The sequence below is a fragment of the Bidens hawaiensis genome, unplaced genomic scaffold, assembly GCF_021521415.1.
Source record: "Bidens hawaiensis isolate Kalapana, Puna unplaced genomic scaffold, B.hawaiensis_p1.1 tig00016836_1, whole genome shotgun sequence".
NCBI lineage: Eukaryota > Viridiplantae > Streptophyta > Magnoliopsida > Asterales > Asteraceae > Bidens > Bidens hawaiensis.
In genome coordinates this window covers 120,655-135,115 of record NW_027492553.1, presented here as the reverse complement: position 1 = coordinate 135,115, position 14,461 = coordinate 120,655, and the positions used below count along the sequence as shown (strand labels likewise).

The 14,461-nt window shown below is 40.2% G+C and overlaps 1 protein-coding gene across 1 annotated transcript; it reads right to left on the bottom strand.

The window, feature by feature from the left end:
* Positions 1-3,569: 3,569 nt before the first annotated feature.
* On the bottom strand, positions 3,570-4,079 carry LOC143552280 (uncharacterized). Its single transcript, XM_077042546.1, has one exon. It carries the CDS (start codon positions 4,077-4,079, stop codon positions 3,570-3,572), a length of 510 nt encoding a protein of 169 aa, XP_076898661.1.
* Positions 4,080-14,461: the final 10,382 nt, after the last annotated feature.

Here is a 14,461-nt window from a genome sequence, read left to right as displayed (position 1 = left end):
CACAACCAAGGATAGAGGAACAATTCAACTTAAACCAAAATCGATCAACTAGTCGCTCAAAACACCTAAACCTGACAAGAAACGAACTCGCTCTCGCGCAATTCTTATTCTAGCATGCAAAGGCAATGAGACAACCCTAACTTGTTATCACCTCGGTCTCTAAGAAGGTGTCTAACCGCTATACTTTAACCTCAAATTCACGCAACAAAACCCTTCGGTTGTACCTACCGCAAACAAACCCTAAACACAAAGTCTATAATCAAACAATGCACCGATCAATCAATACAAAACTAATCAACCAACGTAAGTGGTTTAAGCAATGAATTACCAAAATTTCCAGCCCTTAAACACAACCTATTTCATATCTAAATCAAACTTTACATTAACAAATCAAGTCTATCAATCAAACAATCCAACAAGCTCATCAAACACTAACAATAATCATCATTCCTAGGTAGAACTAACAAGTTTAGCCTCTAATCATATTTGGACAGCCATGAACACTTAATAAAAACATCAATAAACTCATCCCAATCATCTTAACAATCATTCAACAATCAATAGCAATCATAAACAAGTCAATCTCTAACACAATTGCAAAACTATGTATCAATTGATCAAGTAAAATAATATGATGAACAATGTTTAAGGAGAAAGGATATGAAGTTGATTCCGGGCTGTTCTTGGCTGCAATAATCGATGGTAAATGATCCCGAGACTTGTCCTTGCCTTCTTCTTCCTTCCCTAGCCGTCACAAGCTCTAACCTTGGCTGCACAAAACTTTTTCTGCTCTCCTCTTGGCTGCTGATTTCCGATCGGAATAGGGTTGAATGGGGCTAGGGTTTCATTTTTTTTATGTTATAATATGTGTAAGACTTGGGCCTCCATGATGCATATGGGCTGGGCTTTGAGCTTGATCTTGAAATTGTATGCGTAAAAGGCCATAAGGCTCCTTGAAAAGCTCGGTTTTTCCTTCCTTTAACCCATAACCTACAATATGAATAAGATTATGTAAAACCTATATAAAACAAGTAAAAATACATAAAATATAATATAATACGTAGATAAAAGGCGCGGAAAATACGTGTGTTTTACAACACATCAATTTACGCTTAATCTCGTATTTTCTTTCCCATGTATACTCTGTTCCTCGACGGAGTTCCATCTAACTTTTACAATGGGTATGTTACTTCTTCTGAGTCTTTTAACTTCTCCTGCTAGGATCTCCATGGGTTCTTCCTTAAACTAAATTTTATCGTCTATACAAATTTCCACAAGTGGTATAATCAAAGATTCGTCGGATAAGCACTTCTTCAAGTTAGATATATGAAAAGTGTTGTGAACACCACTGAGATGTTCTGGAAGATCTAGCTTATAAGCTACTGGACCAATTCTCTCAGTTACTTTGAATGGTCCAATGTATCTTGGGTTGAGCTTACCACGTTTTCCAAAACAAATAATACTCTTCCATGGTGATACTTTCAACAAAACTTTATCACCAATTTAAAATTCTAAGGGTCTTCTTCGAACATCAGCATAACTTTTCTGTCTGTCCCTTGCAGCTTTCAACTTTTCTTTAATTTGGATGATTTTATCGGTTGTTTCTTGAATGATCTCAGGACCCGTTAATTGACTATCACCGATCTCATTCCAACATCATGGAGACTGACATTTTTACCCATAAAGAGCTTCAAAAGGTGCAGCTTGAATGCTTCAATAATAGCTATTGTTGTACGAGAACTCAATCAATGGAAGATGAGTATCCCAATTACCACCAAAATCCATGACACAAGCTCTTAACATATCTTCCAAGGTCTGGATTGTTCTTTCACTTTGTCCGTCAGTTTGGGGATGATATGTAGTGCTCAAATCTATACAAGACCCCAAAGCTTCTTGTAATGATTCCCAAAAATTTGATGTGAATTGACTATCCCTATTAGAGATAATGGAGATAGGCACTCCATGTCTTGCTACAGTTTTATCCACGTATAATCTTGCAAGCTTATCCATCTTGTAACTTTCACGAATCGGGATAAAATGGGCAGATTTTGTTAAGCGATCAACGATTACCCAAATAGCATCATAACCACTAGATGTTTTTGGCAACTTGTTCACAAAATCCATAGTGATTTGTTCCCATTTCCATTGAGGGATTTCTGGTTGCTGAAGATATCCAGGTGGTTTTTGATCTTCCGCTTTAACTTTTGAACAAGTTAAACATTTCCCAACATAGGTGGCGATAGATTCTTTCATACCTGGCCACTAGTAGAACTGCTTAAGATCTTTATACATCTTATCTTGTCCTGGATGAATTGAATATTTAGACTTATGAGCTTCGTCCATAATCAATTCCCTTAGGTTTCTACAGAACCCATAAATGATTATTTAAATAAAGTGTTTCATCTGATTTAGGTTCTAATTTCTTGGCTTCTTTGTACACATGTTGTTCCCATAGCTTATTCTGCTCAAGAATTTCTTTCTGTGCATCACGAATTTGCGCCTTGAGACCTGTTTGAACTATCATTCCTAATGTACGTACTCGAATGGGTTTAATCCTTTCTTTTCGACTTAATGCATCAGCCACAACATTTGCCTTTCCTGGGTGATAACGGATTTCACAATCATAATCGTTAATTAACTCCACCCATCGTCTTTGGCGCATGTTTAACATTTTCTGATCTAGTATATATTGGAGACTTTTGTGATCGGTATAAATAATGCATTTAGTACCATACAAATTCCAAGTCATGAGTTGTGTAGTTTTTCTCATGCACTCTAAGTTGGCTAGATGCGTATGCAATAACCTTGTCTTTTTGCATTAACACGCAACTAAGACCTTGGTGTGACGCATCACAAAATACAACAAAATTATCTAATCCATCGGGGAGAGTTAAGATCGGCGCTATACACAATTTTTGTTTTAGTAGTTGAAAAGCTTCCTCTTGTTTGGTTCCCCAATCAAACTTCTTGTCTTTTTGGGTTAAAGATGTTAACGGTTGGGCTATCTTTGAAAAGTTCTTGATGAAACGGCGATAATATCCGGCCAAACCCAAAAATTGACGTATTTCAGTTGGCATTTTAGGGGCTTCCCATTTCTTGATTGCTTCTATCTTCGATGGGTCGACTTGGATACCTTTTTCATTAACAACATGTCCAAGGAATTGTACTTCTCTTAACCAAAAATCGCACTTAGAAAATTTTGCATTCAACTTCTCGTTTTTCAATAGCTCCAAAATTAAGCGTAGGTGACGTTCATGATCTTCTTTGCTTTGTGAATAGATTAGTATGTCATCGATGAATACTATCACAAATTTATCTAAATAAGGTTTGCAGACCATATTCATAAGATCCATGAATACTGCTGATGCGTTGGTTAAACCAAATGGCATGACCAAAAATTCATAATGACCATACCGAGTTCTAAAGGCAGTCTTCGGTATGTCATTCTCTTGAACTCTTAATTGATGGTAACCTGATCTTAGATCAATCTTTGAGAATAAATGGCACCCTAAAGTTGATCAGAAAGATCATCTATTCTTGGGAGTGGATACCGGTTTTTAATTGTTAACTTATTTAACTCTCGGTAATCTACACATCCTCATGGATCCATCTTTCTTCTTTACAAACAAGATTGGTGCTCCCCATGGCGAGAAACTTAGTCTTATGAATCCTTTATCCAACAGTTCCTGTAATTGATCTGACAACTCCTTCATTTCGGATGGTGCTAAACGATAAGGAGATTTAGCAATAGGTGTTGCCCCTGGAATTAGATCAATTTGAAACTCGACTTGTCGTGAAGGGGGTAATCCAAGTAAGTCGTCTAGAAAGACTTCTGGATAATCTCGAACGACTGGGATTTCATCAATCTTCTTTTCTTTAGGCTTCTTCTCAATGACCTCGACTAGAAATGCTCGAAATCCATGACTAAGGTATTTTTGAGCCTTCATACACGAGGTAATACCCAATCGTTTTTCTGAACTTTCACCATAGATTAAATGAATTTCACCATTGGGAAGCGGAATCCGGACAATTATTTCTGAGCATACCACTTCAGCTCGATTTTCAGACATCCAATCCATACCGACAACCACATCAAAACTTCCAAGTTTGACAGGTATAAGGTTTATCTTAAAGATTCGATTATCCAAATTTAAGGAACAATTTTGGAAAATTTTGCTAGCTTAATCTCTATACCGTTAGCTAATTCTACGGTATAAGGTTTACACAACTTATCAGAATTTAAGTCTATGACTGGTCTAAATGTAGTTGAAACAAAACTCCGATCAGCTCCAGTGTCAAATAATATAGATGCATAATGATTATTAATGAGAAACGTACCCGTAACAACATTAGGGTCAACATGAGCTTCACCTGCTCCCAAAACAAACACCCTTCCTCGAGCCTGGTTTGCAGACGAACCAGCTACTTTATGTAACTTTGGGCAAACATTCCTCATGTGGTCCTTACTACCACATTCATAACAATTTCCAACTTTTCTACAATCTCTTGCAAAGTGACCTGGTTTTCCACATTTATAACACAATCCTTGTAAACAAGTACAAAATGATGATTCTTGCATTGAGGGCATTGTGGAGCTGCCACAGAGGTTTGACCGGTTCCTGATGTCACAGCCTATGCTTGAACCGGAGCCTTCACCTGCGCACCAAAGTTCTTAACCGTTTTGGCTTTCTTCTCACTACTTCCAGGACCCGAATCAAAAGTAGTGTTACAACCAGAACCTGCTTTTTGCAATGCACCTGCCTTAATCAATTGATCGATCAAACTTCCTGCTAAAGTAACGGCACTTTGTAAGGTTGCAGGATTTGACGACGTCACCATTCCTTGAATTTGAGGAATTAAGCCATCGATATAGCGATCAATGCGCTTAGATTCAGGTGTTACCATGTGAGGCACTAAACGAGCCAATTGATTGAATCGGTTGGTGTATTCTAAATGCTCAGCTCCATTCATTTTAAGATTCCCAAATTAAGTTTCCAAACGTTGCAACTCATTCTTTGAACAGAATTGCTTGAGAAGCAAGGCTTTCAAATCATCCCATGTTATCTTTTCAACCTCAACTGTAAGACCCCGAATCCCGGGAATCCTACAGTTGGTACTCATACATAATACTTACAAAAATACTTAACTCAAAAACAGTTCAATCCATTAAAATAACCAATTCAGAGTATAATTCAGCGGAAAACCATAATTAATAAAACAAGTTCCCAAAACCCGAGAATTATGCCAAAAACCAATTTAAATGTATTTAACAAAACTTTAAAAATAAATGTTCAATATTTAAAACTTCCGTCTACGTATGTCCTTCACCGTCCAACTAACTTCATGCACGTCCAAGCAGTAACGCATCCTCCTCCTAACCTGAAACTCACACTAACATGCACACAAAGTCAGCTTGAGCTGAGTGAGTTCAAGTTTTAATAAATAACATCAATAATAATAATCAAATAGTCATTCCAAGAGTTTTCAAAATAATCAGGATATAACAGTTACGCCAAATAAACGGGATATAACAGTTAGGCCATCATCAACAATAAGTAATCATCCTTATATATATATATATATATATATATATATATAAACATCATTATAATTATATATAAACATCCGTATAATTATATCCCTACATATATTTCATCCAAGTAATAACACCAGGGTTGAGCACACATACAACCCAAACACGTAACATCTCATCCAAGAAATAACATCAGGGTTGAGCACACGTACAACCCAAACACGTAACATCTCATCCAACGTATGCAAACACAAAGTAGGCATACGTAAACATCCTTAGTCGATAACGACTAATTAACATCGCCAATTATTGGCCATACAATAATATATATACAAATATACGTACAAACATACCATACATCATCCCAAGGCCTGCCCTATACAAGTAATCCCATACAAAATAATTTAAACGGTTCATCAAGCAAAATCACTTAGGTGTGCATGCTAGCCCAAAACTTGAAAAGAGTGAAAAGGGGCATCATGAACTCACGTGACATAAGGCACGAATTCACCACGAGCTAGAGAACCCTAAGTATCCCCAAAACTCAAATGCCTGCCGGTAAACATACAATCATCACAAATGACATCGAAAGGACTCGTTTATCCTATGAGACGTCCTAACATGGTTCGAGTTACCTAAAGCCTCGACCTCATCAAACTCAATCATAACAGCCCCCGGGGCCCTACATTCACCAACACAACCCTTAGATACTCTCGGGAATAAAGAATTCTCAAATTACCCCACCGAAGCACTAGGTGACACTAGCACGCGCGTTTAAGAGTTGTTTAGGCAATTAACATCCAACTCAGCCCCGTGTGGACCCAATATGATAAATTCACAGCCAATAAGTCCACACGACGCTACACGAGTCTAATGGGTCGGTAACTCGCAAGTACAACGCACCAACTATTCAATAAACGCAAATGTGCGTTGTGCCGACCCATTTGAGTAACCGACAACCAATTCAGCCCCATAACTTATAAAAATAATTTTTCAACAGCCCGTGCATTAAACCAAGTTCACCCGAGCTGAATTGGTCATTAATCACTCCAACCCTCGCGTTAAACGCAACAATCTACAATTCTAGTCAACCGAACACTAACATTCAAACTACAACTAGTTGACCAATCAAACGAACACCAATGGACATGATTTTAAAGTATGTTATATGGGACATACCTAGGAAGATTGTGGTGCAAAAACCTTAGCCGAAACAGCCCCGAAACTGCCCAATTGGACAGCCACCCGGTAAGCCTAAAAAAAGCGGTTTAACAATCAATAAGCGAGTTATAATGACCAATTAAGGTGTAAAAGACTTGTAGGGATGTAGGGCTAACCTTTAATTGGAGTTTTACACCTTCACCTTGGCTGAAAAAAAGAAAAACGGGGGCCCTAGCTGCTGCTCCTACCTGAGATCGTCCAGCCATGGGGGCTTAGGGTTTTTTTGTTATAAAAACATAAATGTTCCATTCTAGCCCCTCAAGTTTGAGTAATGCAACGACTAGGATGAAAAGTTAATTAATTTAACGTACTGGAAAGGCGATAAGGTCTCTGAGGAATGCCGGATAATCTCGAGAAATATACATAGCTTACAAACTTTAAATCTTTAAACTGAAAATTAACGGGTGTTACAAGTCCACCCCCCTTAAAATGGGATTCGTCCCCGAATCCCGATGCGACAGGAACAACTGCGGATAGAGTTTCATCATCCAATCTTCGGACTCCCAATTAGCCTCGGAACCCCTACGGTGCCTCCACTGCACCTTCACCTGCCTAACCACTTTATTCCTCAAACGCCTTTCCTGACGATCAAGAATAGCGATAGGTTCTTCAACGTAGTTCAATTTACTATCAAGCTCAATGTCATCAAGAGGCACATGGGCCTCCTCATCTGCTAAACATTTCCTCAAATGGGACACGTGGAAAGTAGGAGAATCCCCGCGAGCTCCTCGGGTAATTCCAATCTATACGCTACCTCACCAACATGAGACAATATACGAAACGGACCAATAAACCATGGACTAGGCTTCCCCCTCATACGAAATCGAACAATACCCTTCTAAGGAGAAAGTTTCAACATAACCCGATCCCCAGCCTCAAATACAATCGGTCTTCGCCTTTTATCTGCATAGGACTTTTGACGATCCTGAGCGGCCTTCATAAACGCCATAATCTTATCGAGCTTCTCAGTCGTAGCCTCAACTACCTCCAAACTACCCAACTATTTCTGACCAATGGAACCCCAACAGACCGGAGTCCTACACCTCCTACCATACAACATCTCAAACGGTGGCATCCCAATCATGGCGTGATAGCTGTTATTATAAGAGAACTTGACTAATGGTAAGTACCGATCCCAACTACCACCAAAACCAATTACGCAAGCTCGCAACATATCCTCGAGAGTCTGAATGGTCCTCTCGGATTGACCATCCGTCTACGGGTGATAAGCAGTACTGATGAGAAGTTTGGTACCCATCTCCTCATGAAATTTCTTCCAAAAAACTGCAGGTAAAACGCGTATCCCTATCCGAAACAATAGATACCGGCACCCCGTGCCTAGAAAGGATCTCACGAATAAACACCTCGGCCAGCTGCTCAGAATTAAAAGTTTCTCGAATCGGCAAGAAATAAGCACTCTTAGTCAATCTATCAACTATCACCCGAATGGTGTCATAATTACCCCTAGGAGTACGAGGCAGTTTAGTCACAAAATCCATCGCAAGATGCTCCCACTTCCACTCAAGTATTTCCAAGGGTTGAAGTTTCCCGAAAGCCTTCTGGTGCTCAGCCTTAACTTGCAGACACGTCATGCACTTACTCACGTACTGAGCCACCTCATACTTCACTTCTGGCCACCAATAATTTTTCTTCAGGTCTTGGTACATCTTGGTCGCGCCCGGAAGAATGGAATAGCGCAACTTATGTGCTTCATCCAATATTTTATCCCTGAATCCCCCATACCTGGGTACCCATAAACAACAATCCTTATATTCCACCCCGTCACCGACGTCTTCCAACAATTTTTCCTTGGCCCCAAATGCGCTCTGACATAATCCATTCCACCTGTAAAGCTTCATTCTGAACGTTGGCTATCTGTTTCAAAATACCTGGTTTAAGAATGAGCTGATAAGATTTCACGCGAATAGGCTTCGGTCTCTCCTTCCGACTCAACGCGTTGGCTACCACGTTAGCCTTACCGGGATGGTACATAATCTCCAAATCGTAATCCTCAATCAATTCCAACCATCGACGCTGACGCATATTCAGTTCCTTTTGTTCGAAGAAATACTTTAAGTTCTTATGATCGGTATAGATAACACAGGGAACACCGTACAAGTAATGTCTCCATAACTTAAGCGCAAACACAACCGCCGCCAGTTCCAAATAATGAGTAGGGTAATTCGCCTCATGAGGCTTTAACTGCCGTGAGGCATAAGCCATGACTCGGCCTCGCTACATCAGAACTCACCCAAGCCCCTAATAAGAGGCATCAGAATAAACAACCAGATCGCCAGTGCCATCGGGTAACACTAAAATTGGAGCATGCGTCAACCTGCTCTTTAATTCAAGAAGAGCCTCCTCCTGCTCGGTACCCCAAACCAACTTAACACTCTTCTTGGTCAACTTGGTCAACGATGAAGCAATTTTCAAAAAGTCGGGAACGAAGCGGCGATAATACCCCGCCAAGCCCAGAAAGCTACGGATTTCGGACGGAGACTTAGGAGATTCCCATTCGTTTACGGCTTCCACCTTTGCAGGGTCAACCAAAACACCACTCGGGTTAATAACGTGACCCAAGAACTGAACCTCGCGTAACCAAAAAGAACACTTAGAAAATTTCGCAGAGCTTGTTATTTCGCAGAGCTTCCAAAACTTTTGTGAAATGACCGGCATGATCAGATTCGCTTCTGGAATACACAAGAATGTCTTCGATGAACACAATAACAGAACGATCAAGCATCGGCCTACACACCCAGTTCATGAGATCCATGAACGCAGTCGGTGCGTTGGTCAAACCAAAAGACATCACGAGGAATTCATAATGCCCATAACCAGTGCGGAGGGCAGTCTTAGGGATATCTTCCTCACGAATTTTCAACTGATGATACCCGGACCTATGGTCGATCTTCGAGAACCAACTAGCTCCTTGGAGCTGATCAAATAAGTCGTCAATCCTCGGCAGAGGGTACCGATTCTTCACAGTGAGTTTATTCAGTTCACGGTAGTCGATGCACATCCGCATGCCACCGTCCTTCTTAACGAACAGGACCGGAGCACCCTAGGGTGAGATGCTCGGTCGAATGAAGCCCTTGTCGAGAAAGTCTTCCAATTGAGCCATAAGTTCTTTCATTTCATTCGGTGCTAGACGGTAAGGGGCTCGAAGAACGGGTTTTGCGCCCGGCACAAGGTCTATCTGGAACTCGACCTCGCGATCCGGCGGCACATATGACAAATCATCTGGAAAATACATCCAGGAAATCCCGAACAATAGGAGCATCACCGACGGTAGCCACCTCGGTTTTCACGTTTATAGCATATGCCAGATACACCACGCATCCCCGCTGCATCAGTTTTCCCGCCTTAAGCATGGATATGATATGTGGCGTCAAACCATTCCGATCACTGAAGATCGTAGTTTGGGTCCCATCCGGGGCCCTTACACGTACAAGTTTATGACCACAAACGATCTGAGCATCAACGCTTATGAGCCAATCCATCCCAAGCACCACATCGAAACAGCCAAGCGGCATCAAGTACAACCGCACCGGAAATCTATACCCAGACAACTCGATAGAACAACCTTGAATAGACCTAGACACGGAAACGGACTTTCCTACAGCGACCTCAACCTCAAACACATCGACTACGCGCTCGGGTGATTTATTCAACAAGGAATAGAAAGCGGTAGACATAAAACTTCTACTGACACCCGAATCAAATAAGACCGATGCCTATAATTCATCAAGTAAAAAGGTATCTAGGATAACATTACGCTCCTACTTAGCTAACCGTTGCACATACATTCTTGAAGGAGCGAGGAATTTAAGCGGTCAAGTACCAAGGAACCCAGAGTGACAGCATGCTACGCCTCAGCTAAACAATTACGCGCAAAGCGTTTGAGAGGATGGGAAATGAACAGGGGAATTTAAGGAATGAGATGAACTTTAACGCTAACGACGCGAGAGTTAGCCATATCCTATCCCTACAAAGACGAAACCCTAACATAGTCAGTCACAAGTAGTATTTAGAACATGGAAGCTAAGGGTAAACTGCTAATAACGTTGATCAAGTGTTATTAGTCGTTTACTTCTCCGGCCCGTCCTAAGCACCCCCTGCTCCTAACCATATTAGCATCCTACCAAACACTTAAACGATTAATCATATTCGGGAAACTTTAAAATTCAAAGGAAACAATTAAAGTTACCTCTTGGCGTGCAGCTACTTGCGGTGGGCATACTAGTCTTTTCCCTTACAGTTCGAGTCCAAGCATTCGGGAATGCTTGGATCCCTCGAACCATGGCTCTTATACCAACTTGTAAGATCCCCAATCCCGGGAATCCTACAGTTGGTATTCATACAAAATACATATAAAAATACTTAACTCAAAAACAGTTCAATCCATTAAAATAACCAATTCAGAGTATAATTCAGCGGAAAACCATAATTAATAAAACAAGTTCCCGAAACCTGGGAATTATGCCCAAAACCAATTTAAATGTATTTAATAAAACTTTAAAAATAAATGTTCAATATTTAAAACTTCCGTCTACATATGCCCTTCACCGTCCAAATAACTTCATGCACGTCCAAGCAGTAACGCATCCTCCTCCTAACCTGAAACTCACACTAACATGCACACAAAGTCAGCTTGAGTTGAGTGAGTTCAAGTTTTAACAAAATAACATCAATAATAATAATCATAATAGTCATTCCAAGAGTTTTCAAAATAATCGGGATATGACAGTTAGGCCAAATAAACGGGATATGACAGTTAGGCCATCATCAACAATAAGTAATCATCCTTATAAATATATATATATATATATAAAGATCTTTATAATCATATATAAACATCCTTATAATTATATATAAACATCCGTATAATTATATATAAACATCCGTATAATTATATATAAACATCCTTATAACTATATATAAACATCCTTATAATTATATATAAACATCCATATAATTATATCTCTACATATATTTCATCCAAGTAATAACATCAGGGTCGAGCACATGTACAACCCAAACACGTAACATCTCATCAAGTAATAACATCAGGGTCGAGCACACGAACAACCCAAACAAGTAACACCACATCCAACGTATGCAAACACAAAGTAGGCATACGTAAACATCCTTAGTCGATAACGACTAATTAACATCGCCAATTATTGGTCATACAATAATATATATACAAATATACGTACAAACATACCATACATCATCCCAAGGCCTACCCTATACAAGTAAGCCCATACAAAATAATTTAAACGGTTCATCAAGCAAAATCACTTAGGTGTGCATGCTAGCCCAAAACTTGAAAAGAGTGAAAAGGGGCATCATGAACTCACGTGACACAAGGCACGAATTCACCACGATCTAGATAACCCTAAGTATCCCCAAAACTCAAACGCCTGCCGGTAAACATACAATCATCACAAATGACATCGAAATGACTCGTTTATCCTATGAGACGTCCTAACATGGTTCAAGTTACCTAAAGCCTCGACCTCATCAAACTCAATCATAACAGCCCCCGGGGCCCTACATTCACCAACACAACCCTTAGATACTCCCGGGAATAAAGAATTCTCAAATTACCCCACCAAAGCACTAGGTGACACTAGCACGCGCGTTTAACAGTTGTTTAGGCAATTAACATCCAACTCAGCCCCGTGTGGACCCAATATGATAAATTCACAGCCAATAAGTCCACACGACGCTACACGAGTCTAATGGGTAGGTAACTCGCAAGTACAACGCACCAACTATTCAATAAACGCAATGCGCGTTGTGCCGACCCATTTAAGTAACCGACAACCAATTCAGCCCCATAACTTATAAAAATGATTTTTCAACAGCTCGTACATCAAACCAAGTTCACCCGAGCTGAATTGGTCGTCAATCACTCCAACCTTTGCGTTAAACGCAACAATCTACAATTCTAGTCAACCGAACACTAACATTCAAACTACAACTAGTTGACCAATCAAACGAACACCAATGGACATGATTTTAAAGTATGTTATATGAGACATACCTAAGAAGATTTTGGTGCAAAAACCTTAGCCGAAACAGCCCCGAAACTGCCCAATTGGACAGCCACCCGGTAAGCCTAAAACAAGCGGTTTAACGATCAATAAGCGAGTTATAATGACCAATTAAGGTGTAAAAGACTTGTAGGGATGTAGGGCTAACCTTTAATTGGAGTTTTACACCTTCACCTTGGCTGCAAAAAAGAAAAACGGGTGCCCTAGCTGCTGCTTCTACCTGCGATCGGCCAGCCATGGGGGCATAGGGTTTTTTTGTTATAAAAACATATTTGTTCCATTCTAGCCCCTCAAGTTTGAGTGATGCAATGACTAGGATGGAAAGTTAATTAATTTAACGTACTGGAAAGGCGAGAAGGTCTCTGAGGAATGCCGGATAAATCCCGAGAAATATACATACTTTACAAACTTTAAATCTTTATACCGAAAATTAACGGGTGTTACATCAACCCATCCTCGAGTCTCAAGTTCAGTATTCCACCATGTCAAGGCGGAGTCTTGCATACTACAAGCTGCATAAGTGACTATTTGATCATCCAAACATTTACTAACTCGAATTACTGTTTCCATCCTTCCTATCCACTTTAGGATTCCCACGGCTCCCCAGTACCATGAAAATCAAGTGGTTTGAAACCCGTAAAGGTTTTATAAGAACAGTTCTTCTTTCCTGAGAATTCACCATATCAAGGTTAGTACATTCTTTAATATTATTCTTGTATTATTGTTTAGAACAATGATACATAATATCTAATGCATTACCTTCATTTTTGTTATTGTTATCGTCGTTTGCTTTATCATCCTTTCCATTTTCATTGTTCGTCTTACCGAAACCTTCCGCGATAAGTCCCGTTTGAATTTGTGAGATAATACTAGGAATGGCTTCAGCAAGTTGTTGAGCTATGATTTGAGAGATATTAGGTTGATCTCCCCGTATTATTAACAGATCTTTGCGGTGAATGTGGTTTCTGACCCTCGCTTAGAGTAATCCTTAGTTTTGGAGGCACATTTCTATACATCAAAAGTAGACATTGATTTAATACACAACCAGAACTTTCCCATTTCATTAACATAAAATATATACAATGATTACATGGGATTTTAAGACTACATAACTTTAAACATAACAAACTACATAAAAAGAGTCCTAAGGATTCGAGCATATCTCGCTCAGAATCCTACTAAACAAAGTAAACCAACATAGCAGCCAAAGCTAGCACTCCGATAGAAACACAAACCATCCAAAGTTTTCACATCTCCGATTGGATTCCAACAACAGTTTGGTGAATCACAAAGACATCTTGATCAGTCAAATCTATTCTTCCACTGGTATCATACATCATGTCTCGATGAATGTTCAACCTCATCCTATGCTGATCCAACACATTTCGGATCCCTTGCTTATCGGCTCGCTCAGCATCGTCACTAGCGTGCACCAGTACGCCCATAACCGCATTAGATGGTCCTCCAGCCTCCCTAATCACAACTCCATGAGTATTAGGCGCACCGTCCAATCTTCCTCGAGGTCCAATAGTCTTTCAGAAACCCACGTCGAACTGGTGGAGTCGGCTGCGCTGCAGGGGCAACCGGAGACAGTGGTGAAGCCGGGGGCATAGGCGGCTATGGCGGGGGTAGAATCGTATTCGGT